Source organism: Amblyomma americanum, chromosome 9 (genome assembly GCF_052857255.1).
Source record: "Amblyomma americanum isolate KBUSLIRL-KWMA chromosome 9, ASM5285725v1, whole genome shotgun sequence".
Classification (NCBI taxonomy): Eukaryota; Metazoa; Arthropoda; class Arachnida; order Ixodida; family Ixodidae; genus Amblyomma; species Amblyomma americanum.
Window position 1 is genome coordinate 119,959,513 of NC_135505.1, and position 26,489 is coordinate 119,986,001.

A 26,489-nucleotide genomic window follows, 5' to 3' on the forward strand; every position below is an offset into this window, starting at 1 on the left:
TATTTTTGCCCAGGTTTATCAACGCCCAACATCCAAATGAAACTGAGTAAAACATGCAAGTGAAAAGCTACAGCGGTGCTTTCTTCCCCACACCAAGCTAACTTTGCTCAGGTCCATTTCCAGCAATGAGAAATCTTGACAATTTTGTACCCCAGAAAAAAACAAAAAAAACTAAAAAACTCAGCGAAGCAAGATTCTCTCACCCCGGGGCAATTGGCCAGAAGCGTTGTGAGCGTCAACGGGCACAGGAACAACTCGTCGGCACCCACGCCCGGTGTGGTGCCACAGAGCTTCTGGAGGTGCGAGATCTGTGCCATCTCCTGTAAACGTGCCGCGTCCTCTGTCTGCAGCTTCAGGTCATGGAAGAGCACCAGCGTGGTCACGTAGGGAAACCAGGCTGCCAGGTCTGCTACTCGGTCCCTGCGAGGTGTTTTGGTCAGTGTCGTGCACTTGTGTGGTGGAAGTCGTGGTGACCATTAACTACCCAATCCAAATGCACCTCATGAAGAGGGCATATTATGTAAAGGCAAGATAAAATGATTTTTCCGTTTCCTTATATATGATTGCATGACGGTGCTCCTTGCTGTCTTACTAAATGCTTATTTACAACTAACAGGAGGTCCCAATAAAGTCACCGACTTTCCTCCTCCTTCTTAATATTGATTTTTGTAATGACCGGTACTTCGTCATCATGAATCCTAACGGTGACAAAGTTGATTCTCAAAAAAGAAGGGTAAATGCTACGATAAGTGGCAGAGTCAGGAGGGTGGGGGGCCCACAAGATTCGGAAGTTTGTGGGGATAAGGCGGCACAGAACAGAAAAGATTGGAGGTAAATGGGAGAGGCATTTAAATGCTCTACAATGGATGTAACTGGGCTGATGACCACCCCGATGATTAATATGCCCTGGATTCTAACAAGCATCTGGTTGTTATGTTCACAAGAACAATAATGCAAGGTTTGTGCAGAACCTTGAAGTAACATTCTTTTCCATTTTCGTGAAAGTCATTCTCACTCGTGCAGAATTCTTATTAGCTGTCTACACATGGCAGCATCTTGTTCACCACGTCGTTAGAGGTACAATAAGGCTGAAGGCTCACAAAGACCAACTGCGTTTCTGACCTTTTAGCTTTTGCCACAATGCTGACATCTTCAATACCATGGACTTTCGTACAAACAATGTTGAAAAATTTAATCAAAAGGAGGGTGTGCTTTTTTGTTCAACAACAGAAAACAAGACACGATGTGTAAATGGGTTTCTGCTATCAGTTTCACAATGAAAAGGAGGCTTTTACAGCAGTGGCTAACTGGAACTCACATTTTTATAAAATAACGGTTTCATCCATTTCAAACGCTGCGGAGTGGAAAACGGGCAGTAACCACAGTTTCTATGTCCTTCTCCACCCATTTGCCAATAGAATAGTTTAAGAACTAAATTCTTAGCCTATTGAATCAATGCACACACAATGATAGCGGCCTTGTGGATAAACTATTCTGTGCCACCTTAAAATGCTCTCACTCCACAACTCTGAGCGTCCCAGTAGCAAAAAAGCAATTCAGTTTGCCCCTGACAGCATGACATCAGTTATGAAGCCCTTATTACGAAACTCTTGAAATACAGCAATACACTGCGCACGCTTGTAGGTGGGCACAAAGTGCAGAGGGTCACAACACTGGGATGCAAACACTCAGAAATAATTCTACACAGTGAAATCTTGTTAATTCAGAACTGCTGATAATTTGCACTGCCAATGTGGTCCCGGCCAATGCCGATATAAGTTTATAGCACCTGATGCTCGTTAATTTGAACAATGCTGGGCCTACACCGGTTAATTTGGATGTTCTGCCGACTGGAGGCCCTGTCATTGTATGAATCACAGAGCGAGCGATCATGATAACATCCCGCATCATGTCAAACACTGCACCCCAGAAATGCCCGTGCACCTCTTACGTCAGGCAAAGGCAGGCATGAGAACATTCGGAGGGCCTGGCGACGAACTATGTGGCCGCATAGTTTCAGTTTTCCTTTTCAGAGTCTTGCTCCAGACTATGGCGATGGAAGAATGGTTGCGCACTGGCTAGCCAGTCGAGTACAATTTTGGTCAGTTTCGGACGCTGATTGGTGCGTCACTGGGGCTTTCATTTGCTTGCCAGAAGGCATCTCGCAATTCCGGCACTGACGCGTTTCCCTCGGTTCTGTCTGCGCTTTTCTTCCGTTCTTCACTTGTCATGCGCCTCTTCGCATGCAACGCCACCAATTGTACGGAAGGTCTACTGCTACAGCATCACGCCGTGAAAGGAGGACGCGGAGGCCTTTGCCATTATGGAGCTGTCCTGCTTTAAAATCCCGAGAGTGTGCATGCAGTATGCATCTGACATAACTAAGAAAGATCGTCGCTGCCGCATAGTTCTCATCCCAAAAGCCGACGACCGCCATCCTGGTTTTCGCCAAATAAATTTACCATTATGCAAATGGTTTCTGGCAATTTTGGGGGAGGGGAGGGGGAGGAATTCGTTAGTATGGACCTGCGAATACTTAGGACATTTTTCCCAGTCTCTCGAAGTCTGAATTAGCGAGGTTTTACTGTACTCGCCAATACCTCCATTTTTTTTTGGCAGTATAGAGAACGCTACAATGGCGGAGCGTTTGCAACATGTCACTCCAACAATATTTCGGCAGCAATATTTCATTACGTCACTGATGCAGCTAGTGCGATCTATGGAAGCTTCTTCTCATCGGAAGTGCCTCAACAGTTTGCTGAAATGAAACCAAATGCATCTGCCGCGATGCTCTAACATATAAAATTTGCAGCCAAGTTAGACATATGTCTTAAATAACGAGCACTGCTCATATGTCATGTCTGAAGATAAAACTATCAACTGCAATTGGAAACTATATTTCGCTGCACGGAAAGGGAAGTGTTTTGGCTGCATTGCCAAGCAAAGTTGGTGCACAGTATACCAAGGTCTTAAAAATATACCAAGCAGTGAATCCAAGGCATGTAACTGCAGATCAGCACTAAAAGCACATTTCTAACAAACACCCCAGAAACAAGATGGTTTTGAAGTGAAAAGCTTCACTATGCGGGCCAGAGCCGAGCTTCGCGTGAGCCAAACTGGTGAGTTATGCACATGCGCGAAAACGAGTGACGACACGTGCCGCGCAGGTGGTCGCTCCTTGCCCCTGCCGCAGCCACCGCCGACTCCGTCGCCTGACCTTTCGGCGCAGCCGCGCGCTACTGCACATGTGCGTCATGTGCATGCGCAAGGAGGCTATATAATGCGCTTGCCAGAGAATGGGCGTGCGCACTCGACATGGAAGGGAAGGAGAGCTACATTCAACACACTCTGTAACAACCATAGAGACAGCCGCTTGCTACTACTCGGATCACCGGGCTGTCATTATGGCTGTAGAGAAACTGCAAGACAACGCGTCCAACAATAATAAATAAAGAAGTTTAATACTGTCATTTCTGTGCCTAATTCGTAAACATAAGCCATTGAGTAGCCAAGTCTACGCCTAGAGATAAACAATGTATACAATACCAGCTAAGCTACGAAGCATAACCATGACGTCAAACCAAGCAAAACTGAAGCTTTTCGCTTGTATATCCAGGCTTAACCAGACCTAAGCCACTGCCTAATTTTTTTGTCTTTGTGATTTGAGAGTTTGACTTGATGACATTTTAACTGCTATGCGTCATCTCATCATGTTATCCTTGACTCATGTGCACAAAATCTCAGAGGGCACCTCTGACATTAAAAACAAAACAGCTCAACAAAAAGGCTTGCCTGTTGTGGACAATGATGAGAGCCTGAGTCTTGTACATGACGTCCCTGGCGACGCTAAGGAATGATTTGGTTGACCGCAGTTCGCTCATGCCGGCAAAAAGCACTGCGGAGAAGGTGTGCTTGATGAGAAAGCTGCGGCACACTGTGAACCCCTCGCGGTCTGTTGTGAGCCTCGAATTGGTGGAGTCAACCATCAGTTGCCGAGGGATGGTGCGACCCGCTGGTGACAGTGGCTTGTCCAGCTTCAGGATGACCAGGTCTTCACTGTTGGCGAGTTCGTCAGGGTCCCCCATCTCGCCGAGAGCATCTGCCATCGCCTCTGCGCAGTTCATGTTCGAAGGGACAGTTGACACACCAGCACAGAGCTCAGCCTCCTCTTGATTTCCTGAAAAAAAAAAAAAAAGAAATCATAAATTGCCGTCAATCCTGTAATGTGAAAAGGCCAGACTGCGTAGTAAATGAGTGCAAATGAATTCTGTCGTCTTTTGTCGGTGGCGTGCAAGTCTGCAATTTTTTTCCTCAAATTTTCATCATGCACACATTTCTTTGCACTGGTTATCTGAGTTCATGCCGGCGCTCTTGAACCTGTGAGCACCAGCAGATTAAAAAGAAATAAATGACGCCGGAACATGCAACACTTGGTTCCAGCCATTAGAAGAAAATACAGAGTGCTGCACATCTTATTAATAAGAGAGCTGCTCAGTCTAGTAAAAAGCTAGTGAGCTTGCTAAGTGGATGTACCATGTTTGATAAGCTGCCTGCCTTGAGGGTGGTGTGCAATGGCATGTAAAGTAGGTGAAGTGCAACGTCAACCTATTGATCAGTTGCACCTCCATTAAACATGTATCTGCCACTGTATTCTTATGTTTTCATGCCCGCATTTTCAGCCCATAGAACAATTTACAGTAGGTTAAATCACAAAGCTCCAGAATCACTGCATACGGATCATGTAATCTAGCAAGCTGACCAAGGTTTCATCGTGTAATAATGCTAAAAGTGATAATGAGGCTTGATGCTCTGGTGGAAGCACGCCAACTGAGGAATCAAGAGGTCCGTCAAATTGTTCAGGGTGATCTCTCTCACGGTACATGAAATTAAAAAAAAGAAAGGGGAATAATTACCATCAGTAACCTCTCCAGTGCAGCCATTCGACTAGTAAGAAAAGCTGCAAAGCCTGATCAAATGTTAGCAGTTTAAAAAAATCCCGGACTCCCAAGCTATACACAGGATTCTCAACAGTGACAGCTGTGGGAAGTCCATTGGATTTCCTTGGTTGCTACGGAAGTTCCACTGACAGAGAATGAAAAATGTGGTAGCTGTCACGCAAACCATAGTCTTCTTGCAGCACCTACCCTCTGCCCCAAAGCCTGGCGATGTATATGTATGCATATGAGGTTTTAGCATCCCCACAGTTTTTTTTCTTTTACAATGCCATAATTCTCTCCGTGCTACCTATTTCAGATGGATATGGCTGCTGCCTAAAGTGTTATGGACTTCCTACTTTACATCTGTAAACAAAAAAAAATAACATAACAATAGCAAAACATTGTTGGGCAGAGCAACGTGGTGACCGTTTTGCATATCATTCGCGTTTGTTACCCATTTTCAACTCCAAAAGGTTCGAAATCGGCCACGGTGACTGCGTTTTTAGTCGAAGTGCAAAATGCGTCTGTGTGCTGTGCAATGTCAGTGCACGTTAAGGAGAACCCTGATGGCCGAAATTCTTCCAAAGCCCACCACTATTGTTTTTACCCGCTGTGGTGGCTCAGCGGTTAGGGCACTCGGCTACTGTAGCCGCGGTGGCCGCATTTCGATGGAGGCGAAATGCAAAAGGCGCCACTGTGCTCCGTGATGTTGAGGATAAAGACGAACGACGAATGGGAGACCTTACCACTGAGCTCCGACCCAGCGACTCAGCTACAACTCGTCCGACTGGCCAAAGTCGCCGCCGAGTCAAGACCTTTCGGCCATCGTCTAGGCGGGTAGCCCTCTGGCTACCCTCTTTATGTTGGACATTAAATGTTTTCCTATCATACCCTATCAGCGCGTTACAGATCCCCAGGTGGTCGAAATTATTCCGAAGCCCTCCTCTAAAGCACCTCTTCTTTCTTTCACTCCCACCTTCCTTCCTTCCCTAACAGCGCGGCTCGGGTGTCCACCGAGATGCCAGACAATTACTGCGCCATTTCCTTCCCTCACGGCGCGGTTGAGCTGCCCACCGGGAAAGTGCACTACTGCGCCTTTCATTTCCTTAAAAAACAAAACAAAAAACGAACAAACGAACCAAAGGTTGCATGCAAGCATGTGCCGGTAGGCACGCCGCAGACATCACCACTGTCACCTTTGCGATGTCTGGGACCGCGGCGGCTGCGTTTTTATGGAGGAAAAACGCTAAGGCGCCCGTGTGCTGTGCGATGTCAGTGCACGTTAAAGATCCCCAGGTGGTCGAAATTATACCGGAGACCTCCACTACGGCACCTCTCTCTTCCTTTCTTCTTTCACTCCCTCCTTTATCCCTTCCCTTACGGCGCGGTTCAGGTGTCCAACGATATATGAGACAGATACTGCGCCATTTCCTTTCCCCAAAAAACCAATTATAATTACATATGGCTGGAAATGAAGGATCCCCCATCATTAGCAGATTGACGCGAAGCACTTAGACTAGTGTAGGAAGTTGAGTGAAATTCAGTGTCATGCATGAACGTCCAAAAGAAAAGATTTTTGCACATCGTTCAGCGATGAATTTGTGCATCGATGCGCGTTCTACATGAGAGCATTTCCGCACCGATACCTGATATTTGATTTTGTTGGGATACCTGATTTAATATCTGCTGCTGGTCCTTGGACCCAAGGCATTAAACTTATTTTTGGAATATGGCGGAGTGCTAGACGCACTCTCACCGTCGGCCCGGTATTGCACTGCCTCCGGGATTGGCCCCGGGCCTATTAGCGCGCGGCGCCTTTCTTTCTATCTTTCCTCTCCTACTTTCAGCACGCGGCAGCGAGCGTAGCTCGGCTTGAGCCAGTAGGCAGGCCCGTGAACTTTCTTTCTTTCTTCCTGCCAGCAACAGCAGCAGCAGCGCCTTACGATTCGGAAAGCTACGCTCATTGCTTAGGGCATGTGGTTGTCATGTTGCTAGAAGCTGCACTATTGGAGTAGCGCTGTTGAGAGCTGACAAATTCTTACTGCGACAAACTTCGCGCGCGCGGGCGCGCACTCAGGCTCGGAACCACTCAGGTGTGCGAGCGGCCAGTTGTCACCGCGTTCGTAAGTGGTTGTGTAGATTATGTAAAAAGCAAATTAAGGTTGAACCACTGAGCACGTTTTGTGGCACTGAGGTCAAGTTGTGCAAGCAACAAAGGTTCGGTGGATAAATAAAAGGTCCATTTGTTACCGTTGCCTGCGACTAATTTCCCTCGACCAGCATTACTCACCTCAACACGACTTGTGCCACTTCTGCGACCAACGGAATAGTGCTGTAATTCGGCTCTTATATGAACGCTACATCGATTGTGCATTAGTGGCACATTAACTAACATTACCCGGGCACCATAACGCACGCGCCGACAACTGCCATGCTCATTGGATTGACTTGACTGCTAGTGCGGCTTGAATTGGCCGCTAGAGTCTCTAGAGGCAGAAATCCTTTTTTTATAGCCGAATCGTTGAATCTGAATTAAATGACTTTATTGACTTCAAAACATTAAAACGTGTGCTTATATTTTGAAAAACTTGAGTATTTTAGTTTGTTTTATATTCTCAATTATTTTTTTGGAGCACTAACATACAGTATTGTGCGTTTTTATCGCTGACAATTTCAAAAATTTCCCCGCCTCAACCGCTGGCTCGTTTGCGGTGAAACTGCACACAGAGCTTGCGTATTATGGTAACTTTTGTATCGTAGCAAGTTTGACAACGGTACTTACTTAGTTGAGCCGTGCATGATGCGAAAACATAATCGTCTACGTAGAGATCGGCAACCAAAACCCGCAGACGACGCTTTTTCGCTGAAAGGCGGCAGTGGCGCCATCTGTTTGCGGTAGCGCAAAGCGTCACGTCAAGGCCGTCGAGGAGAGCGTTGCAAGCAGCGCGGGCCGTTTGAATATGCCGGTCCTGTCGTTTCGTCTGCTTCTACTGAAGCGCTTACAACATTTTCGACTAATTAAGCGGAAAATATCAGAACAAATGATTTAACGAGGCTTTACCTTTTAAAGAATATTGTTTGCAATGCTCGCCTCGGCGGCCTTGTCGTGACGGTTTCCACTGCCCAAAACAGATGGCGCCACTGCCGCCCTTCAGCGAAAAAGCGTCGTCTGCGGGTTTTGGTTGCCGATCTCTACGTAGTCGATTATGTTTTCGCATCATGCACGGCTCAACTAAGTAAGTACCGTTGTCAAACTTGCTACGATACAAAAGTTACCATAATACGCAAGCTCTGTGTGCAGTTTCACCGCAAACGAGCCAGCGGTTGAGGCGGGGAAATTTTTGAAAGTGTCAGCGATAAAAACGCACAATACTGTATGCGGAAAAGACGAAGAGAAGTAGCGAGCTGTGTGGGGGCGCTTAACATCTTAGCGTACGCTTAGAGAGGCCTCTGAGAGAGTGCATGTGACCATATGCACAATCCCAGAGGTCCAGAGGCAGGCTCGCGAAACGGAAAGGAGTGTCGTTGAGACTCATCGGGTAATTAGGCTATTGAGTCGACGACTAAGATACGAGGTGATGGAGGTCAACAGGGAAGTGTACGAGGTTAGGCCCCACCCTTTTGCACAGGATGGCATCCACTACGGTGGTGCCACTGGCAAGAAGGTGGGTAGTAGGATAGGTCGCCAGGCAACAGCTTTTTTGGAGGGACCCAGAGCTCTGAAGGAACCAGTGTAGAGAAGGAAGAATTAAGATCAAACGGACAATGGAACCATAGGGGAAGAAAGAGACGCAAGCGCCAGGGCCAAGTTAATTCAGATATAGGTTTCATTAACATGCAAGGTGGCAGGAATAGACTGAAATGGGAGGAAATAGAAGAACAATTAAGACAGGAGGAATTAATGGTATATGGTTTAGTGGAAACACATCTTAGAGACATGGAGCAACCACCCTGTAAACCCAGACTACGCATGGTAATATTGCAATAGAACAGAGGGCAGCAGAAAGGGAGGTGGAATTGGGGCATTCATTCATAAAGGTATGAATTTTCAAAGGGTTAGACTGGGATGCAGGGAACATTTATGGCTAAAAGGAACAGTGGCAGGCAAGCAAACACTCCTTGGCTTTGTATACCTGTGGACAGGGGTTAATGCCAAAGAGGAAAACAGGAAAATGTTAGAATGTATTGCAAGCGACATTGATGAGCTAGGAGGACAGGGCGAGATGATTATATTAGGCGACATGAATGCACACATAGAAGACCTGGATGGGTACACGGATTCGACAGGAAGCATGCTGCAGGACATGTGTGACAGACATGATTTAGTTGTATGCAACAGCACCGAGAAGTGTGAAGGGCTCATAACATGGGAGGCGGGGAGTCTGCACTCGACGATAGATTATGCACTAATGTCACAGAGGATGTATAATAGATTAGGGGTAATGAGCATAGATGAAGATGGTTCCAGAAGTCTAGGTAGTGACCACAAGCGTATCAAGTTGAGTTTCAGAAGAAAAAGCAATGTAGGACTGAAGCAAGATGAACAATCAGGGGGAAATTTTTACTCAGAAAAGCAATTGGAAGCAGCAGCCAAACAAATCGAGAAAGTAATTTCTGAGGATAGTGAAACAGAATGGACTTATACCAAATTAACTCGATTACTGGAGCTAGAGCTAGCTAAGGTGCGAGTAAAGCTAAAAGGGAAAAGATGCAAACCCAAGAGTTGGTGGGATGAGGAGGTCAAGAGGGCAATAGAAAAGCGCCAGGAAGCGTCCAGGGAACACAGAGATTCCAAGAAGAGGGGGGAACCAAAACCCGAAGTAGACAGAAAATGGGATACCTTCATAAAGTGTAGAAGGGACGCATCCTATTTGATTAATGAGAAAATTAGAAGAAAGGGTGCCCAATGGATGTCAAAAGTAAATAAAAAGGATAGAAAAGCAGCCCAAAAATTCTGGAAACATCTAAATGCAATGAGTAATAAAACTAGGCTAGAACAAAGGTTTATTGTTACAGATGAGGGTATTCGACTAGAAGGGGATGAAGCAATAAAACACATAGGAACAAGGATGACGGAAAAATTTTCAGCAAAGCACGTGGTACATAATTTATTGAAGGAGGATAGACCGGTTACAGCAATAGCTTCACTTGAGCAAGGAGAGTGGGAAAGGGCAGAGAAGAAGGTTCCTAGTGGCACATCAACAGGACCAGATGGTATACCCCGATTATGTTGATAAAGAAGTTAGGACCAAAATCCAAGCAAACATTAATACAGGTAGTGAACAAAATGATAGTGGATGAGAAAGTCCCCAATGAATGGCGATTAAGTAGAATGAACATGATATATAAGGGAAAAGGGGACAAAGCAGACGTAAGTAACTATCGCCCCATAACAGTGACATCTGTAGTTTACAGGGTGGTGATGCAAATTATAAAGGATAAACTGCAGGCTTGGGTGGAGAACGAGGGGGTGCTAGGGGAACTACAGAATGGGTTCCGGAAACAAAGGAGGTTGGAGGACAATCTATTTTCATTGACACAGTGTATAGAAATTGCGGAAAAGGAACATAGGCCCTTATTGCTAGCATTTCTGGATATTAGGGGAGCCTATGACAACGTTACTCAGGAGCATTTGTGGGACATACTGGGCACATTGGATGTGGAAAATGGAGTAATTAATCTTTTAAAAGATATATATAGAGGTAACAGAGTGCTCATAAAATGGGAAAAAAAATGTATCAGGGCCTGTAGAGATACAGCGGGGGCTTAGGCAAGGATGTCCTCTGTCCCCTTTGTTGTTCATGTTGTACCTGCAAGGGTTGGAGACCAAGCTAGAGGGGAGCGGACTAGGCTTCAACCTATCTTTTTTCAAGCAAGGGGAATTGATTAAACAGACATTACCGGGACTAATATACGCGGACGATATAGCGATAATGGCTGACAACAAGGAAGACCTGCAGAAGTTGTTAGACATATGCAGTACAGAGGGAGATAGATTAGGCTTCAAGTATAGTAAGGAAAAATCTGCAGTCATGATATTTAATGAAAACGCAAAGGGGATGAGACGGACCAGGAGATAGACACTTTGTGCATTGCGTGCGGTGAGGAGGAGGAAACGGCTGAACACTTGATACTTTTCTGTAAAGGGCTTCACCCTACAGTGGAAGGCAGCGGGGCTGACTTACCCAAGGCATTGGGGTTTAGGGATAGTGAAGGGAAAGTGGGCTTTAAGAGGTTAGAAGTAACCAAGCGAAGGTTATCTGATTGGTGGCTAAAAGCAAGACAAGAGTAAAATTTCACAAGACATGGCTAGGTGGCTTGAGCCACCGCCCGATGTAAAGGGTTCAGCCGTATCCATCCATCCATCCATCTACAAGGAAAACGTACACTGCAGCCCAGCACTAGTATTGGTACATCCAGTACAACAGTGAATACCTTCGTGAGCGCGCGTAGTTTTCCGTGCCTTGTGTTGGTGTATGACAGTTTTCTGGGATATTAACCACAGTTTCGGCGATTCTTGAGCTCAGTTAGAAAAACGCAACATGGCTCCCTCGCTTCGCAGGGGAGGTAAGCGATGTACTGCGCTTCGTTTTGTGCGAAAGCCGATGTTTGTGGAAGGAAGTTTTGCGTTCGAAACGTACACGCGCGGACAAAAGTAAACGGAGCACGCTATTGGCTTCTAATATTTTTCACGCGTTGTCTAATTTAAATTGCAAACTATGGTATATGCATGCTGTTTGTGGACGCTAGTGCGTTTCATCGTGGATATACAATGTTTCTTTATCTCCGACAGGGAAGGCGCGATTGCTCACAAAACGGAATAGCGTGCTCCGCTTACTTGTGGCCGCACCTGTACACTGTTTATTTTCAACGATCGAGGTGGCTGACGGCATGTCTCATAAACCGTGATGTAGTAGGAGCATCGACGTTTTAACGGCGGTTAAAGCTAATGACGGAATACCAGCAACAACAACTATAGCACTGTTGGCACTGTTCTCAGTTCAGAGAAGCTTGGTAGAATAGAGTCTGCTCTTTGTTCTGGAGCGAACAAAAAACCGCTGCTGGTTGTTTCTTGCCAAAAGAAACTTGTCCTGACTTGAAAATTTGTGTGTACGTGCCCGTGTGAGGCATCTGTTGTTCTGCCGTGGGACTGCATGTTGTGCCTAATAACTTGTGTGTGCACTTTCATCTTCTGGGTTTTCACTGCACTCTGAGTACACATGAAACAGTTGAAATCGGAAAGACCATATCGAACGGTTACTGCTTTCTAATGACAAATCAGTGAACTTCACTGAATACAGTGCTTTTATGAGCTAGGGAAAGTCCAACACAATGAAACACAAGTATCATTGGTACAGTCTTTTTTTTGCAAGCCGACTACAATCGCATGCAGTACTCCTTTGTTTGGGGACCTTTGAGGCTAGAAAACATTGCCATTTGCTTCCCGTCAGCAATCGCAGCATCCATAATTTTCTCGTCGTCATGAAGTCATCATTATGAGCATTAGAGGTGCTGAGGCCTCATCAGGTCTTTAAACCTTTAGCCTCAGTCATATGGTTTAGGGGAAATCCCAAGGTGGAGTAGAATTTGTAATAAAGGAGTAATTCCCATTTCGAGTTACTGATCAATTCACTCTCGTCCTACCATGTGCTAGCTATTCCGGTTAGCTCAGCTGGTAGAGCCACTGCTCCGGTGAAGCGGTGGTCCTGGGTTTGAACCTTGGAACAGGATGAATTTTTCTTTAACTACGAATTTTCTGTGGAAGCTCTACACCTTTCCTTTGTAGCCATATGGCTGTGCTAACAAAACGTGGAGGATAACGAAATGGGTTCAGTTGTAGTTAAGGACAACGCAGCGAGCTATGGAGAGAAAAATGTTAGGTGTAATGTTAAGAGACCGGAAGCGGGCAGAGTGGGTCAGAGAAGAAACGCTGGTTAATGACATTCTAGGCGAAATCAAGAGGAAGAAATGGGCTTGGGCAGGGCATGTAATGCGAAGGCAAGATAACCGCTGGTCCTTAAGGGTGACGGACTGGATTCCAAGAGAAGGCAAGCGTAGCAGGGGCAGCAAAAAGTTAGGTGATGATTTTATTTAACCTAGTTCGTTGCATGCCCCTATGTGATACTATAGAAATAAGTACAGAAAATTTTGTTTTAAAATATTAATTCCTAGAAAAGTTACCAATGCCCGCACAGCACAGTGTTGAGCAAAAACTTGTTTTGAGAAAAACGGAGATGAAGTTTTCAAACAATCTCAGAGATATAAAAATAATTATGTAGAAGCATGAAATGCACCAAGCCGAGCTGAGGCACGCCTAAGACATAGTGTGGTCTTCCTTGCTTGCGCTACCGCTCGTCTCTTCTTTCTTATTAGGCCACGTGATCAACACTTAACCCTTTGTATCAATTAGTTACCTTTTCTGATGCAAGCCATCTTGATTAATACAGTGGTTCTATGCCAGCGGGTGTCCTTACGCTTTCCGTACTGTGCCTGCTTCCAATACTGAAGTGACTTAAAGCATCGTTCAAGTTGGCAGCCTCCTACATGATAAGCCCATTGAAGCACTTATTTTCGTGTCGTATTTTGCCGTGTAAACACTTAGACGAGTTCATCTCAGCACGAATCACTGAGTAGAACTTTGACATTGTTGTTTGTCTCATTTCGGAAGGCCTCTTTTGTGCGCATAGCTCCCTCGACCCGGTGCTTCAGATCTCTCCAATCTGCATGAGCCATTTGAACCAGGTGGTGCAAGCCGCTCCTTTGATTTTTGTGTGTATGATTGCTGGAACTTGATTGCTTCTTCCAATGTCTCCCACGTTAGTTCATATGGTGATGCAGTAGCAGATCTATGGCTGGCCAACCATCGCATCAGTCAATTTTCCTTTTCCACTGACTTCTCATACTGTCTTCAAGCTTCGCGTATTCCTTTTGTGGCCGTTCTTAGGCAATGTATGTGCCTGACCAAGCATAAGGATAGTAGGTAACATAAAAAGCGTTGGAATATAATATTAAGAGAAATATTTATTATAGCAAAGCTAAGCAGTCAATACTTGAGGCAAAAACAACTAAGTTTTGTTTTTAAATACAGGCCTAAGGCTTGTACAACTGGCTGTAACATCCGAATGAATTGAGGTGCGGATCCCATATAATTTCTTTTGCAACATACTTCAAAATGCTTAGGGATGTTTAAAACAAAAAATAAAAATCATTACTTTGAAAAGAAAAAAAGATTGTGATTTGAATGTGACCTCCTTTAAATGAGTACAGACATCAAATTTTGGTCGTATATCACCATGTGGTATCTGTCTATGACCACTAAATAATTTACAATTGAATTCCTTCTCTCGTGCTGTTTCGATTTCAACAGCGGAATGATGACTATGATGTCAAAAGTTCAGTACAGGTCACCTGAGGCATGAAAGCTACGATATAACCATGATTTTTTCATTCGTTGTCATTCCACCTCTTCAGGGAGGCTGGCTTAAGTGTTGCAGTAAGTTCAAAATGATGTAGCAGCAATTCTATTGCAGTTTTTTCATGCCTCACATCACCTATACTGAACCATGACACCACAGCCATTGTTCTGCGGTTGAAACGGAAACCAAAACAGCATATGAGAAAAGAAATGCAATTATAAGTTATTTGGTAGTCGTAGACGAACACCACATGGAGATTGATTTGTTCTCATGTTTTGGGAATCCATGCACAGAACACACGCAACCAAATATTTTTAGAGAATCTATGGGCCCACATGCTCTTTTCCTTTTCGGTGCAGTTTAGGCAGGATGGAGTGGAAGCTAAGACATGTAGGGTTCCTTGGCACATTCTGAAATCCGTTCCGGTTCCCCGACGCTAGAACTGTTGAGAACCACATAATTATACTGTAGTTATTTACCCTTGCTGCATGGCAAACGTGCATACCTGCACAGAGGTAGTGCAGGGCAGTCAGCCAAAACCCTCTTCTGGCTAACCTCCTCTCCTGTTTTCCCCTCTTCCTCTACAGCAGTGTCAGCAAATAGGGGGCAACCTGTGAGGTAAGCGGTGTCGGTGTTGTACTGTGTCATAATCGAAAACTGCGGTGTTGCCTGCTTGTCGTTCAGAATTTTATACAAGTCAGCTTGGGCTGCAAGTACCCTGTGGGTCACGCAGTTTTGAAAACTTAAACATAAGGGAAAGAGGTGCTATGGTCGTTCATCCACCAAGGGTAGGCCTGCACAAAAATTCCTGGAAATGGACACTTCATATTTGGTTTGCCTAGTGTTTGGACTAAGATGTGGAATCAGGTAATGTAGCAATGCAACTTTTCTCGAAGCAAACCTCTTAAGGAATGCCTCGCTAATTCCCGGGCAAGCCTAATACTAAATGTTCAGTTTCGTTATGTTTAGTGAAATAAATTAAAAAAACTCCATTAAAAGAACTGAATCTCTGTGCGATGGAGAGCCATCGTGGTACGGCTATGGTTCTGCCACAGAATCTATGTTTTAAGCCTAACACTAGTGAAGCAAAGTACAAAGTGTCCGCTTCGCTGCATTGCCATGGTTAATAAAGAGGTCCTTAAAAAACTTGCATGGACAGTGGGGAGGAACTTATGTGGGTCTTATGTACTTCCGTAGGGAGTGTGGTACAAATATTGCCCTCAGTTCCTTGCCTCAAAAGATGTTGAAATATCAGGAAACGAAATATCAGGAAACATTTTTTTCTTTGGTGTGTATAGGAACTTTCGTGCCCCCCATCCTCCAATTTTTAAAAATTTCTTTTCTCTCTCCCCATCTAGTGGAGCCTTCCAAGCGAGCAGCCAGTCAGCGTGCCAGTTCTGAAACAAGGAAAACTATTCTGAAGGCCAAGCCATCGTCACTCAAACGTAAGGTTCAGACCGGAACCGTGACCTTGTCTGAGCGGGAAAGAGTTCCTCACTTCACGATAAGCCAGCAACGTTCCTCGCGAAAGGAATCAAGGCTCACTGGCGAAGCTAGTCTGGCCACTGGCTCCAAAGCTGCCAGCACCTCTTCAAACAGGTCGAACAGAGTTGACAAAGCGGCATGTAGCAAAGATGAGGCAGGATACAAACCAAGCAAACACGGCCGAGACTGCGCGACCTCAACCAAACAGGCGGGTGCGATGTCTCGGTCCACGAAAACTCTGCGACGCCCATCTCCGGAGCATGTGACAAGGCTAAAAGCAAGCTTATCGAAATGCAGTAAGGAAGAGTTCTTTGTATCGGATGACTCGACTGACGTTGATGACCCTGACTGCACTAGGGTTGCGAATGACCTGGAGTCTGAACCGTCGCCTAGTGTTGCGGCAGCTGGCAGTGGGACAGTCGGGAAGGATGTTCCTATACGGCGTGACAGAAGTCGCAGCGAAAAGGGTGCCCCTCGGTCTTCTGGGAGGACCGGCGTCAAAAGGCTTGGGAGTGTCGTAAAAGATCTGAGGAAAGACAGGAAGAAGTTAAAGCTGCAGGACACATCTGGAGGGCACCGAAAAGATGACATGTGCAAGAAGGCCTCCACCAACAAGGGTCAGCAGGAAGTGAACGTGCCTTCCACTAGCAGTTTAGTCGCAGGCACGGCAACACAGAGAGGACAACAAACTGCTGCATCCGCCGCCAACAAATTGAGCCACATAATAGCAGATCCCCATAAGAGCTTTAGGGAACCTGTGTAAGTCACTCTTAGAGTTATTTAGTTTTTGTCAATGCTTTATATGCTTGTTGTAGCACCCACTGTGCAGAGAGAACTGGAAGGTTAGTCAAGCAGTTCTACAATATTCAGCTGCTTCTCTCATTGATTGCACTGGGGATTAGTCACTTGCAGTTCCTTCAGGTAGTCGGTGGACCAGTGCCTCCAGGACCCTGTTCTACACCCAGCTGTGGCAAATGATCTTCACCCGTAGTGAGGCATTGGCAGGGTTATCAAGCTGTTTGTCGTATAATATTGTTTGTACTGGCTCAGTGGTTATGGTACTTGGCTGCTGAGCTGAAAGACGTGGGTTTGATCCCAGCCATAGCAGTCACATTTCAATGTGGAGGCAAAGTGCTAGAGGCCCGTGTACCGTGCAATGGCAGTGCACATTAAGGAACCCCGGGTGAATGAAATTATCCACAGCTGTCCACTACGGCGTCCTTCATAGCCTGAGTCACTTTGGAATGTTAAAGCCCCATAAACCATAAAGTTGTTCAAACAAAGATGTTTAGTTCGTTTTAGGTCGACGAAAAATCTTGGTAAACTTTAGCAACTGATTTCATTAGCACGAATTGGAAAAATGAGAAAACTGTCCAAAGAGAAATGCTAAGCTTGACTGTTTATTAGGGCGTCTTGCAGGTTACTGATTTCCATAGGGGCGCGGCCAATTCTCTGTCTCCGCTTTTTAGGGGGAGCTTTGTCTATTGCCCGGATGTCGAGGCCGTTGAGATCGGAAGTAACCACACAGCTCTCGATCTGGGCAGTGAGAGGAAGTGTTGTCCAGATGAGTGCGCATCTCTCGCATCCTTGGCTCAGTGTTGATGCCTGCACTGCTGAGCCTTTTTTTTTTTGCTTTCCCTCTTGGGGACAGTCTCATGTTTGCCATTGTCTCCTAGTGACATTGCCATGTTTTCTCTCTCTTGCCGGCACCCACTCCTTTGAAAGAGAGGCCTTCGCATGTATAGTCTAGCTTAATTTGCAGTGATTACTTTTTGTTTCAGTCAGAATGAAATCATAAAAAGTTGACAGAAACTTAAGACTGCTTATGGGTGAGAAGAGGCTGCGGCGTGATGTAACCCTATGCCACGCAGCCGGCAGTTCTACCTCTGCATGGCTATACATAGGTGCTGCCCTGCCACTGCACCCTTTATGATCTGCGTGCTAACTTGGTGAAGGCATTCGCTGCCCTACAGTGGTCCGTACCCCTATCTTCTATCAGCTGCCGTATCAGGTTGCATTTGGATGTGCCGACCGTCTGCACGAGGTCATTCTCAACTTTACATTCATAGATCCCTGGGAGTCCTCATACTGTTCCTGGCACAGTCATGGAGCGGTTAAGTGGTGCACCACTGCCTTGGGATGGCAGGTGCTGCCACCGGTGGGACTTGTGCGATACAGGTTTGCTCTTCCCGAGCACCCTTGTGTGACCAATCATTAACTGCTGCCTGCCAGGTTACATGAGGATGCCATCTTTTGGGGGTGCCATCCAGTGTTACATACACATACACAGAGAGAGAGAGACAGGTTTTTGCTCAATGGGTCAAGTAAGGTTTACGCCGTAATAAACCTTTTCTGGTGTCATGATCTGTTGCTGTCCAATAAAAATATGGGGTAGGATAGAATAACTAAGCATTCAGCTATCATGTGTTTTATCCGGCTTTCATGAATAAGCATACTGCCTTAGGTTAAGCCCAAAGAGATTTTCTTCAAATCATGTGAGAAGGCATCATCCCTCTCTGTCCCTCTCTCTATGCATGTGTATTTTGTGACTCACATTGTTTAGTGGCCCAGATGAAACTTAAAAACGAAGGGTTTCACAACATTTCCATTCTCTCTGTCTTGGCGTAAGGCTAAGACACAAAAAACAGGTATATGTTCCGTACAGGTTTGGTGTAGAGATTGACTTTCTTTAGCGCAGGGGTGGTGGGTGGGCACAGCAATGCCTTGAAGAAGGCTGGTCCACCACACAGTTTTTGGCTATGAGATCAAAGGTAACTGCGAAGATGGGAGCTCTTTTGCTGCGGCATACACAGGCTATTTAAAATTAGGCTTTCAGTTGTAGTAGGATATGGGCCAATTGGTTTGTCACGGCAAGGACGTAAGTTGCGCTCAAAAAGATGCTAAACATGGCTAGACAGACACATTCAGGATTTTTTTAAGAACAAATCGTGAGCAGCGCATGAAAGCTGCTTTTCACAGGTTGGTTATGCGGCAAGGCGGACATAAAGTGAGAGGACACTTGCCATCATCAGTCCCCTAATTGCCTCCAATCATAAAGTTTTAAGTCGTGGCAGTTAGCATGCATGTTTGTATTGAAAACTCGGTGGCGGTTGTGTTTCTAGACAACTCCATTTGGGAGGATTCTCGCTGCATGTTTGAGTTCCAAGGCATTCATGTCGAAATTTACAGCTCGACCCTCATAAATACGCATGCAACGTGGTGACAATCGACACAGAACACCTTCTTTCGAGTGATGTGGCTGTTTTGTATCGTGCTTTTTTTTTCTTTTCATTTGACTCACCAAAAGGGAAAATGAAAGTTTAGCTGTACTTGCCGCTGTATGCTGTTGACAGAGGGAACTCAGTTTGCAAAAACCGCATCGCATCAAGATGTGTTTTTTGCTGGTTGTCAACCACCTTGTATGCATAATTAAGCAGATCAAATTGGAGATCTGGAAGTGAATGCCTTGAAAAATGGACGGCTGCGACAGTTCTACTAAATGTAATAGCCTAGAAATATGACTGCCTCTAGTTTCGAATAATATCAAGAACGCTAACTATACCGACAAAAAAATTTGAATATTTAGTAATAAATAATTTAGGAACTTCGATGGCAACTATCCTCTTTGTCTTTGCTTGATTGCAAAACCTACATACAGGTATGGCTTTCGTGTAGTCTTATACCCCTGTCACACAGACACTGTAAAAGTACTTTGAACTAATGCTCCATTACTTTAAGGACGAACGCGCGCTGCCACACGGACGGGCCAAAGGACACCTAGCTCAAAGGAGCTTCGAAACAAGGCAGCTCGAGTTCGTCCTTTCAGGCTTCAAGGGAGTACTCTCTCCCAGCGAGTTAACAGCATAAATAAATTGAGAAAAGAAACGTTCAATTTTCATTTTATAAATTCACTTCATAAGATTAGTGGTGTTTTAAAATATAAGACCATTTGTTTTGTGGCAGTCTCACCACGCCATACTCTCGTTCCAGATGTACGAGCGTCACGGTAGCCACGGCAAATATGCCGCCATGTCGGCCATGTTGTTTTCTCTCGTCGCGTGGATCGTCACTCATTTTGATGGAGACCGCCGAACACAAGGCACACCAGAAAAATGTGACCACAAAAACAACGATCGCAGGGGCAAAAGAACCGAAGGGAACAACCGAAGAACGAAGCTGAACCTGAGCCAGACTTAGTGAGTTTGGCTCAGTGTGGCCAGCACTGTGATGTTATGCTTTGTACTTGGAAAATCATGTTATTATTGCAGTTAAAATTGCGTTGCTTTAACATAATGCGATTATAAAACTAATTTACTAAAAAAATGTGATATTTCTGTATTTACATGTGCAGTGAGGTTTGCAATTTTAATAACGCTTTTCGCCGATGAGGGCGCTAAAAACTCCTTGCGAAGGTCATTCCGCGACCGTGTAGCACGGACGAACTCCCTTGAAGTAGTGCTCCTTTGGGAGCGTAAAGGAGCATTAGTTCAAAGTGCCTTTAGAGTGCCCGCGTGACAGGGGTATTAGTTTGTTTCTGAAAAGTCCTAAAAGCCCAAATTTTGAACACCATGCATATACTATGTAAATAAATTCATTTCTCTCCCTCTGCAGTGCCAAGGAAGAAGGGAGCTCCTACAAATGCTGCGTTGTGGGGTGCCCTGTGGCAGCCGGAACTGGCCAGGAAGAGGTTGGCGTCTGGCTTTTTGCACTTCCTTCCAAAGAGGAGGAGCCATCTCTGCACTCCGCCTGGCTGAAAGGCGTTCGCATTAACCTCAAGGCCAACAGGCCACAGAGTCCGCGCGTGTGCTTTCGACACTTCGATTCAGCCAAGGACTTTGTTACACTCCGGCATCGCGTCAGGGGACTTGAGGTCAATGCTGTGCCGTCTATACAAATTCCGATGCTTAAATTCGTGAATAAGCTTAATCAAAACCCCTTTGGCCGCAAGAGCTTGCAACCGCAGAATACAAACAATAGGTTGAACACTAGCTTTGGGCAAGATGCAAATTCTGCCGCAGGAAAAAACACACCGCGACAGGAAACACGATCAACAGTTGTTGCCAGCCCCGCATTGGGTTCAGTTGCATGTGGCAGCCTACTGGCAGCAGCCAAGTTCACCAGAAGTGTGACTAGCACTGTGACGGAAATGACGGAAGAGAGCTTGCGCGTTGCACCGCAGCCTGTAGGTGCAGTTGGTCCCAGTTCAAGTTCGATGACTGAAACTTTGCACAAACTGACAGCTGAGCACCCTGAGGTCAGTGATAGGAACACAGTAACAGAAACAGCAGGGGAGGGCCTCCATGCTGCACCAGAGCCCAAAGATGCTGGTAGGCCCAGCATGGCTTTGATATCAGAGGCTCCTAAGCAAACAACAGTGGAGTTGGCTGATGTCAGTGCTCAGGCTGTGATGGAAACGGCGGCGGAGAGTCTCTATACTGCACCAGAGCCCAAAGATGCCGGTAGCACTAGTGCGGCTTTGATGTCAGAGGCCCCTAAGCAAGGAAGAGTTGAATCTGTTGAGGTCAGTGTTCAGATTGTGACAGAAACAATGCAGAAGAGCCTGCATGCTGCACCGGAGCCCAAAGATGCTGGTAGGCCCAGCATGACATTGATGTCAGAGGCTCCAAAGCAAGAAGCAGTGTGGTCAACTCATATCAGTGCTCAGACTGTGATGGAAACGACGGCTGAGAGTCTGTATGCTGCACCAGAGCCCAAAGATGGTGGTAGCACTAGTGTGGCTTTGATGCCAGACGCTCGGAAACAAACGGTGGAGTCTAGTGATGTTGGTGCTCAGACTGTGACGGAAACGACGACGGAGAGTCTGTATACTGCACAAGAGCCCAAAGATGCTGTTAGCACTACTATGGCTTTGATGCCAGACGCTCGGAAACAAGAAACGGTGGAGTCTAGTGATGTTGGTGCTCAGACTGTGACGGAAACGACGACGGAGAGTCTGTATACTGCACAAGAGCCCAAAGATGCTGTTAGCACTACTATGGCTTTGATGTCAGACACTCGAAAGCAGGAAACAGTGGAGTCTGCTGATGTCGGTGCTCAGACTGTGACGGAAACCACAGCAGAGAATCTGTATACTGCACCAGAGCTCAAAGATGCTGGTAGCCCCAGTGTGGCTTTGATGTCAGGGAACCCAAAGCAAGGAAGAGTTGAATCTGTTGAGGTCAGTGCTAAGACTGTGACAGAAACAACGCAGAAGAGCCTGCATGCAGCACCACAGCCTGAAGGTGCTGGTAGCCCCCGTGTGGCTTTGATGTCAGAAACCCCAAAGCAAGCATCAGTTGAGTCTGCTGATGACAGTGCTCAGACTGTGACAGACACAACTGGGGAGAGCTTGCATGCTGCACTGCAGCCGGTAGGTGCAGTCAACCCTAGTTCAGACTTCACAATGGAAGCTCCAAAGAAAGAAACAGTCCAACCCATTAAAGACAGTGCATCCACTCTGGCAGGTGCAACAAAGGATGGTATAAGCAGTACAGCACAGCCTAAAGCTATCAGCACTGGTTCAAGCTCAACAGCACATACTCTGAATGAAGCAACAAGTGAACCCACTGAGGTCAATGTTTGCACTGCGGCAAGAGAGACAGGGGGGACCTTGAACATTGCACAAGAGTTTGAAGATGACGTTAACCTCAGTAAGAGTGTGAATTTGATGGCAGATACACCAAAGGAAGCACCGGCTGAACCCACCAAGGACGATGCTCTGCCACCAGTAACTATGGAGAGCTCAGACATTGCAGCACAGCCCAAGGAAGCCACTGACTGCTCTCGGAGCTCGGCAACAGAAACCCATAAAGCCTCGGATGCACCCAAGCTGGCAGCTGATGCCTATTCCATGGTTCAGCCGCCAGAAAAGGACTTGGATAAGGAGCCACTGGCACAAGACACCGGAGACACTGATGCAGGCTCAGAGATGGAAGACAGCCCAAGCTCACCAATCGAGTGCATTACTACCTTTGGATATGTTTCAGCGGAGAGCAAGAACCTGGAGGCATTAAGCAGCAGTGCCGAGCAGCCTTCTTCTGACAGCAAATCTAGCATATTTGACTGCATGATTGTGGAAATGTCACCCGCTTCTACAATTACATTGTCCAGCGACGAAGATGAATGCAGCCTAGATGCCGAGCCCATCTCAAATGAAGGCACTGTTGAAACACGAGTCTCAAATGTGGTGACAGCACAGGACTCGACTCCTCCACCTGCGCCGGCCCATTAATTCGTTTGCAAGCTTGAAAGTGCTTCGAATGACGTGTCTGGTGACGTGCAGACTGCCGCATCGTCTCGGAACTCTGCTTTCAGTTCTGTTTTGTGCGTTGATCCCGATGCCCAAATATCAACTGAATGCAGCGTTACTGGTACTCCTGTCACAGTAAGCTTTAACAGCTGCGACAAAAGGTCGAGTCCATCACTCGGCTCAGGTCTAGTCATGAAAGCAACTAGGACAGGGTCTGGTGGCCATGACCTGCTTCTTCCAAAGAGGCAGTCCGGAAAAATTGCTACTGTGCGTGTTGCTGAGCCACCTGTCACTATCTTAACTAGAGTAAAGGATCGGAAACAGAAGGCTCCCATAACCTTGGAATCACAGAGGCACGTCAGTGGTGTGAGCAGTAACACTTTTGGTTGTTTGGCGAGTGCAAGAGAAGGCTACAATTCCGCTGCTGGTGTGGTCCTGAAGGAAGAAACACGATGTCCACCTTCTGGTGGATGTGACGTTTCAAGCCGTGCTGTGATCCAGAAGACTGTAACCATACCCAGTAGAGTGATATCATATGATGGACACCGACTGCAGGTTACTAGAGGAACAGTAGCCACTCGCTGTAAAAGTGCTCAGAGGCATTCTCCTGAAGCTTCTGTCAATGCAGACATTCATGGAACAGACAGCAGTTGGCCAGAGGGAGACGGTCAAGTCACGCTGTTTCATCCATCCCAGGGAAGGTACATCATTGAGAGGGAGGTTGTGGGGGATGAAGAGGAATTCGGCATGCATGCCACCTCCTTCAGGGTGGACTGGATTTTCACAGGTAGCGCCCCCAACATGCCCCGCAGCACCAGCTCTCTACACCAGCCTTTCTAGTAGATGATGGTTTAGAAGACAGTGGGCCCTTGTCATTTATGAAGCATGCTTTGTTTATCAAGGGGTGCGTGTGTGAGCACAAGCCATTTATTTAGAGGTGCTGATCGTTTTGCACTCTCTGCTCATTGTTCCATTTCATTTGCCCTGTCCAGTTGGAGGACCTGTAAGCCTTGTTTGCTGGTTTTGTGGGGTACTTCACACTCAAGAATCAATTGCCGGCCATGTTGTATGTGTAAGGTGTCAGTTCGAATTTTTTGTGCGTTTGGGAATTTGTGCATTTGGGCAAAACAAATAGCATACAGTGGAGCATGCACGCTAAATATGTAAAGAGAGGGGAAAAAACAGATCTGTAGCTAGTGTGTTGCTTCTCCTGCAGTGCCTTGCAAAAGTGGATGGACCATGGTACTTGCAGCTATGATTGTTACCATGTGTTCACACTTCCCTTTGTACCTGTCTTATAGAATTACTAGGCAGGGAGCAGGGACTCGTTACTGTAGTAACCTGAAGAGTGTTGGCAGCGTCACAAGAACCTCAATCTCCGCGCATGGCCCAGCAGACCATTTCAGAGCAAAATGGCTTGTGTCTAAGCTGGCCGGATTATAGCTTTGCAGTAATAATGACATGCAAGATAGAACAGGACAGCATATATATTCCGTCCAATTTCTCCCATAGGCGTAGTCCTAGAGGGCATGCTATACTTGTTTCAATTATTTTGGTTTGCGCAGTACACCATGGTATACATCCTGATTTCAGAACTAGTTAAAGAAAAGAAGTAGAACTAATGGTAAATGGTGGTATATACGGCCTTGGTCAAAAGTCTTTGGGTCACATGGCTTGCTTCTGAGCCCTACAGTGGAGCACTTGTGGGACCCTTGGCAATCGTGTTGAAAGGGGAGGACAACGTTTCTCATCCGACAGATTCAAAGGTTTAGGCTGTGGCAGCTGTCTTGTTACACGTCGTAAGAGCAAGCAGTGTGGCCTGAAGACTTGTGACAAAGGCTGCATAATGTTTTGGTACTGAGATCAGCACTTTCAGTGACCTTAAAGAATTGAGGCAGTTTTCTGTAGATCATAGGTTGTCACATCTGATATCCATTTTAGAACTTGCTCTAGTCAGTTCAGCCGTTTTCTTATCATGCTCACTTCTTAATGTTCATTCATCCTTGCACTGCATGTGCTATTAGTGTTTATTGTTTAACATATTTTGCTACCATTGCCTCCATAGCAGTTACACAATGCTTAGCTGTACACGGAACAGCTTCTGGACAGGCAGCCATATGCAGAATATACTGCTGTAAACTTCATTGTATATCGTGCTGATAATGTAATACATAACACCATTTCTTGTCCTTTAATATGAGTTTAAAAAACGACAGCAAGTATTTGCTGTGGAGTTTCAACATTCACTAATCCAACATTGGTACAAACTACAGGTCATTCTTATTTTCATTTGTAGCTCCACAGTTATGGAATGAGTTGCCAAGCAGTGCTGCATTAGCACTGCCCACTCATACGTAAGCATCAATTATGCATATTTGAATACTTTTAGTATTGCCTGCTATGATTGTCTAGTCCGGAGACCACACTCACAACTCGCATCAAAGTTCTACTACTTGTATCTAAATCCTTATGTATATGTTACCTGCAAATAAATACTGTTTATTTCTTTTATGCTGGTGCATCACTCATGCAAATAGGATGGAGGGGTGCCCATTTTGCATAAACCCAAAGTTCTGTGCATTTTTTTTTGCCTGAGGCAGTCATCTGAGCTAAATATGTCTAAGAGCATGATTGTCCATCATTTTGCGAAGTAGCTAGTGCTTAATAACAGCAATAATTAAGATGCCTGTTTTAGCTATTAACTTTTCGTACTCCTAACCATTTCACTGCAGACAAATACTGTATGCATAATGTGTGCTTTAGCTTTTTCCATTCGGCATTAATTCTTGGTTAAAAACAAAGTAGGAACCTGCACCGAGTGGTTGTTTTCATCTCTGACACCCGACAGCAGTTGTTGATTGGGAGCACTTGTCAACATGGTCGAAAATTTGGTCGGTATGTATGCCGGACCATATAGCTTTAGAATACCATGCGCCGGGCTTTGTTCTGCAGTCCTGAACATGGGCGGAGCTTCACTAGAGACTTGCATCCGACTATATATACAGCATCACTAAATACACCATTGGGCAGGGCATGTGATGCGAAGGCAAGATAACCGGTGGTCTTTAAGGGTAATGGAGTGGATTTCAAGAGAAGGCAAGCGTAGCAGGGGGTGGCAGAAGGCTACGTGGGCGGATGAGATTTAGAAGTTCGCAGCCATAAAGGGGGTGCAGCTGGCAAAAGACAGCATTAATTGATGAGACATGGGAGTGGCCTTTGCCCTGCAGTGGGTGTAGTCAGGCTGATGATGATGATATACACTCGCTCGCAACAAGTGGTTGGCAGCACTATACTCGGATGCAACTCAAGAAGGCAGTTGCAAATAGACGATATGCAAAACTGCTTGGAGGTCTGGCAACACCACGCTCACAGCTTCCGGTTTCCATCTTGGTTCGGTCGAGG

General features: G+C 45.9%; 2 protein-coding genes across 5 annotated transcripts in view; one reads left to right on the plus strand and one right to left on the minus strand.

The window, feature by feature from the left end:
• LOC144103629 (uncharacterized) overlaps positions 1 to 7,393 on the minus strand; it is a 50,735-nt gene extending 43,342 nt beyond the window's left edge. The window contains exons 1-3 of the mRNA XM_077636296.1: positions 7,228 to 7,393; positions 3,793 to 4,177; positions 204 to 420 (exon numbers count right to left, since the gene is read on the minus strand). Of these exons, the coding sequence (XP_077492422.1) occupies positions 204 to 420; positions 3,793 to 4,124 (549 nt within the window). The 5' untranslated portion in view covers positions 4,125 to 4,177; positions 7,228 to 7,393. The remainder of the gene's footprint in view (positions 1 to 203; positions 421 to 3,792; positions 4,178 to 7,227) is intronic.
• A 720-nt stretch (positions 7,394 to 8,113) lies between these two features.
• LOC144104210 (uncharacterized) lies at positions 8,114 to 25,598 on the plus strand. Of its 4 annotated transcripts, none has more exons than XM_077637085.1 (4): positions 8,114 to 8,173; positions 14,941 to 14,971; positions 15,712 to 16,597; positions 20,450 to 25,598. In XM_077637085.1, the coding sequence occupies exons 3-4, from the start codon at positions 16,056 to 16,058 to the stop codon at positions 23,067 to 23,069; spliced, it is 3,162 nt and encodes a 1,053-aa protein (XP_077493211.1). In that variant the 5' UTR covers positions 8,114 to 8,173; positions 14,941 to 14,971; positions 15,712 to 16,055; the 3' UTR covers positions 23,070 to 25,598. The 4 variants fall into 4 exon arrangements, with proteins under 4 accessions (XP_077493211.1, XP_077493209.1, XP_077493210.1 ...); XM_077637084.1 differs by lacking the exon at positions 8,114 to 8,173 and adding an exon at positions 11,356 to 11,504; XM_077637083.1 differs by lacking the exons at positions 8,114 to 8,173; positions 14,941 to 14,971 and adding an exon at positions 11,321 to 11,504.
• Positions 25,599 to 26,489: the final 891 nt, after the last annotated feature.